Source organism: Trachurus trachurus (assembly GCF_905171665.1).
Source record: "Trachurus trachurus genome assembly, chromosome: 12".
Lineage (NCBI taxonomy): Eukaryota > Metazoa > Chordata > Actinopteri > Carangiformes > Carangidae > Trachurus > Trachurus trachurus.
This window is the reverse complement of record NC_139908.1, coordinates 26,460,809-26,465,611: the sequence shown is the minus strand read 5'-3', so window position 1 is coordinate 26,465,611 and position 4,803 is coordinate 26,460,809. Positions and strand designations below refer to the sequence as shown.

Below are 4,803 nucleotides of genomic sequence, written 5' to 3'. Positions count from 1 at the left end.
GGAGCAGCCCCGTAACATTTACAGGAATAAGTGTTGGCACTCCATCAAGTGATATGAGCTGGTAAAGACTCCATGTGTCTCCCAGGTGATCACCTAGGAGACACACGAGTCTTCATGGTGATTTTTCATAATGACAACAAACTGCTCCGAATGTGCAAGTTCCATTTAACAATGGAGAAGTTTTTTTTTTCTTCTTCTTCTTCGTCCCAGGGCAGGAGAGACATTCCATCACTTTCTATGTACTTTCACTTCTGACAGTGGTTAGCAGTAGTGTGCATTGGACTTAAGGCAACAACAGTCAATCCATCCCATCAGATTTCAGTCACCAAAGTGTATCTGTATAGACAATGTATAGCCTCTCTCCCGCTGTGAAAACCACGTGTTATACATATGGCACAAACATGCTTCTCTCTCTGTCAAAACTATTTGTCATTTAAATTGCTAAATTTTAAATAGCTTTTTCTTTTTCTTGCAAAAATAAAGTTTCTTTATACATTACAGGGGGTTGGATTGGGTTGGGTTGGGGCGGGGCGGGGTGGGGTAGGGGGGGGGCCGGGTTCGGCTGTAAATGCCTGCTTTTTCTTCCAATCAGGAAAAAGCAGCACACTGATGAACCACAGTCACATGGTGTTGATGATGAAGATCAGGATGCTTTCAGGTGCAACTTCTTCACCATCCCAACTCATGTATTTGAAACACTGGCTGTATTAAAGATTACAGGATACTGAGGTTAGCCAGTGTCACTGTGATTTCAGCATTTTTTTCTTTAAATGCCCTGATCAATGTTCAACACATCCAATCAAGAATATTTGCAATGTTCCAATTTTCAGGGAGCAGCACATCTGCACAGTTCCAACTGTTTCTCTCAAGTCCATCACTTTTTGGACAGTTGAATGAGATCTGACATAGATCACAAGAAAATGTGAATTTGGCGGCAATGCACAGTTTTTAGAAATACAAAATCACCAATACACTTGAGATATGCTGCTGTTTCTTTCCACACTGAGTGTGCACTCTGTCTCCTCTGACCCTCCACTGGAGTTTTTGGAGGGATTCACACAACTTTTTTTTCTCGTGTTGCATTTAATTCGCTCTGACTGAAACTTATTTGACCTTGTAACAACGCAAAAAAAGTTCCAATGCCATCTGTTTCCAGGCAGAAACGATGTTGGTGTGTGTGCATGGGGACGTTTTCTTTGTTAACATGCCTCTCTAAGCTTTAAACAACGATGTTCCTCAGCAGGAACTGGCAGTACAACACTGTTCTCCATTTGGTTTGGTTTACTAATACTTGATGGAATGAGTTTTTTTTTTTTCTTACAACCGACCCCCGGTCTCCCCTGTTATAAAGTGTTTGATTCAAAATGCCACGATCGCCCGGGTCCATGCTCCCAGACTGGCCAGGGCCTGTTTGCTACAGATCTGTTCCAAGTCCGCCTGTCTGCTCAGCAGCCCTGAAAACCCCGAGCCGAAGATGGAGATCAGGTTGGAGATATTGGAAGTGTCCGTGTAGTGGTCCGGGCTGGAGAAGGAGCAGTCCTCGCGTTTCGCTCTTTTGCGAGCGGCTGTGAAATCGCACACTTCCTCCGCGTCGGATGCGCAACAACCGAACTCAACCTTCCGTTTCTTGGCCACCGGCGTCCACTGCGCGCCCTGGCCGCACTGGAGCGCGTCGCAGCAGCAGTCCTGGTGGAGGTAGCCGTTCTCCACGGTGGTCACCACATGCGTGTCCAAATCCAGCACCGTGGTTTTGTTGCAGTGCCGGCTGTTGTCTGCGGAGAACTGCTCAAAGTGGGACACCGGGGACGCCTCCATGCAGCAGCTCCGGTAGTCGGACGGCTCCGGTTCTTTGCCTCCGTCCTCGAAAGAAGGGCAGCCGACGTGAGCGCTCGCCGCCCGGACGTGCGCCGCCGCCGCCGCCGCGCCTCTGTGGCACGCGGAATCGCACAGACCCGTCTCTTCGCCGCAGAAAGCGACCCGCGCCTGCTCCTCCTCGTCCGCGTCCTCCGCGTCCAGATCCAGCGGGTTGAGCTCCTGGATCTCGTTGCAGACCGTCCTCACCTCCTCGTACTGCTGCATCCTGTAGATCTCCGCATATTTCTCCTTGATGTAGACCTGCCTGGCGTTCCTCAGCACATAGGAGACCAGCAGATTCTTGTGCAGCTTGATCCCCCCTCTCTGCGTCCTGGAGTTGTGGATCTTCATTAAGGAAATCGAGATCAAGCTTTGCGCGTCCACTGCGCATTCCATGTTGGTGAACATTAATGCGCTCCCCCGGCCCACATCAGCTGCTGTCCGCGGAGAGGAAGGTCGCCTCTCGCTCGTGTCGCTGGGAACCGTGTTGCTCTGAGAGAAAGGCTTCCAGTCAGAGCTGTGTGGAGAAACATTGGACACAACGACCCGTCTCCCTGTGAAATCCAGCGATCATTTGCAGATGCCCTGAAACCAGAATATGTAGGAGAGTGAAGCCAGCGGACCCGCCCTCTTTCGGAGCAGCCAATCAGCAGCCCGAGGCTCGTTGAGTGACAGGCTGGCGCGTTGGAAATATGTCGTTCTGGGCCAATCAGCGCCCGGCGGTTCCTCAGTACTATTCAAATTCCACTCAGGCTATGTAACAGGAGGGTCCATATTTCAGCTGTCCCAGAGCGGGGACCTCCACAGCACACACACATCCACACACATCCACACACACTTTCCCGGACTCATCTCACACTGGAGACTTTTTAAAATACTTTGTATGATGTAAAAAGTTATGAATTTTCATATTCAATCATATGAACATTGCAAATGAGAAACAATCATAAGACTGAAAGGTGATTTTCATAAAGTAATAGTCTATGAATATTCACCTATGGCCTTTTTTCAAAATATAGTGACAGTAAGTAGCTACAGTTGTTTTTGCTTAAATAAAGAAAACTACTTTAAGCAAATAAAAGTGACAGTGTCTGTGTACAAACAGCTGCGGGGTGTGGGGGGGGTGTTTCATGTTATCTTCAGCTCTCTGGGACAATAGACTGTTACTGTGCCATCATTTTGTCTTTCCAGTACAAAGAGGCACAAGAGCCTTTTAAATAAAATTGTTATTTTATTATTTAGCCTGTTGGTTATGCAAATGACACCATACTTGCCTCCAAATAATCCACATACTTCACTGCCATCAGTTTTCATTGATGCTTGAAATGGTTTTTAAATCAAAGTAGCCTATCATTGGTATCCATAGGTATAGATACATATGCACAGGATCCCTCTCTAATAGCCTACATGCTCTGAAATAAAGAGCCATGATGTCTGGTGTCATGTGTCAGTCGTACTGCAGGGGTCACTGCAGAGAAGCGTCACCACGGAGCTCCGGCTGCTCTCTGACTGCAGCCTTTTACCATCGTTTAGCAGATTGTTTTGGTTTTACAGCCTCAAACTTCACAGTCGTCATCTGCCTCACACTGGATCACACTGTGCTGTTTAACATCACTATTATCCCTCTGAGTTTTGCACAGGCCTGTTCATTGCACATTGCACATCCACATAAATAAAGCAGGACATGTTGTTTTATGGTTGTAGCTGCTGGTTCTTGTGTTATATTGTGTTTTTTTCAATAACTATGAGCACAAGTCTTCTTAAATCATCTATAAGGTTTGTAAAACAGAGTGTATGACACAGGACAGATGTTAGATAGCACCTCGCTGTGTGATTCCTTCAGACTGCTGAATGTGTGGAGCTGGCATGAAGAAGACTGACTGACATTCTTTATTTATATTTTATCAGAATTTCATGCATTGTGAATTAAGGCTGCGGTATAGCGACGAAGACGAACCTCAGACTTTTGTCACAGTTTTTCGATTGGCACCAGTTGATATGTTGAACAGGCAAGCTGATCACTGGATCGGTTTGAGCTTGAGAGAGACATGCGCTCTGGGGGCGTCGGCAAGATTGACGAACGTCTCATTCTATAGCAGACTCAGGCTCAGACTGCACAGGCTCTGGCCACATGTGCTTCACTGGTGACTGCAGGTAAAGCTTCACAACAACCTCTGGACACTAACCTGTGGCTGACACTGCAGACACAGTGTCAGCGATTTACATGGCAGCAGCTATAGAGTGTTGGTGGGATGTCTCTGCATATCACAGTCTGTGATACTCTAAGTCCATGAATATTCATCATTTTTATTGTGGGAAAACAATAATTGATAAATAATAGAATCGTAAATGTAACAGCTGGCTGAATAAAGGATGATAGTGTGTAAATAAGAGAAAAAACACACATTGACCAGGTTATGTCTGAGCAACACCGCACTCAAACCTCACTCAGTCACACAGCGCAGGGAAGCAGCATTGCAGTGGCCTCCTCTCATTCATCACAGGTTCAAAAGCCTGCCAAGTGAGTGCAATAACCTGCCTTGAACCTGTAGAGGCCAGTGCAGCACTAGTTTTCTGCCCCCGCGTGATTAGTGTTTTGTTACTGTTTCCAAATTTTTTCTCTTCTCTCTGAGGTGGGATGGTGCGCCTGCAGCCCACAGAGTGTAACAGCATCATTATTTTCATGCAGGAGGAACCAGAAGTCAGAGCGACGACGCCGGGGAGTCCCTCAGGATGAGCCCAGGAACCACAGTGAGGGGCGTCTGCACCATGCACTGACTGAGACTGAGACATGCTCCATGAATGATGAATGTGTGATGCAGGGGAGGACACACACACACACACAAACACACACACACACACACACACACACACACACACACACACATACACACTCGTCTCTTCTTGCAGAGAAGGTAGCTGTTTGCAAAAATAGGAGGGTGGCACAGA

General features: G+C 47.1%; 1 protein-coding gene across 1 annotated transcript; it reads right to left on the bottom strand.

Moving 5' to 3' along the window:
• Positions 1 to 945: 945 nt before the first annotated feature.
• On the bottom strand, positions 946 to 2,407 carry ier5l (immediate early response 5-like). The gene has a single exon (XM_083983329.1). It carries the CDS (start codon positions 2,260 to 2,262, stop codon positions 1,360 to 1,362), a length of 903 nt encoding a protein of 300 aa, XP_083839455.1. The 5' UTR covers positions 2,263 to 2,407; the 3' UTR covers positions 946 to 1,359.
• Between the last annotated feature and the right edge of the window lie 2,396 nt (positions 2,408 to 4,803).

What these genes read in the sequence shown, in the direction of transcription:
- ier5l (XM_083983329.1), bottom strand. Translation starts at nt 2,262, where the DNA reads ATGTTCACCAACATGGAATGCGCAGTGGACGCGCAAAGCTTGATCTCG.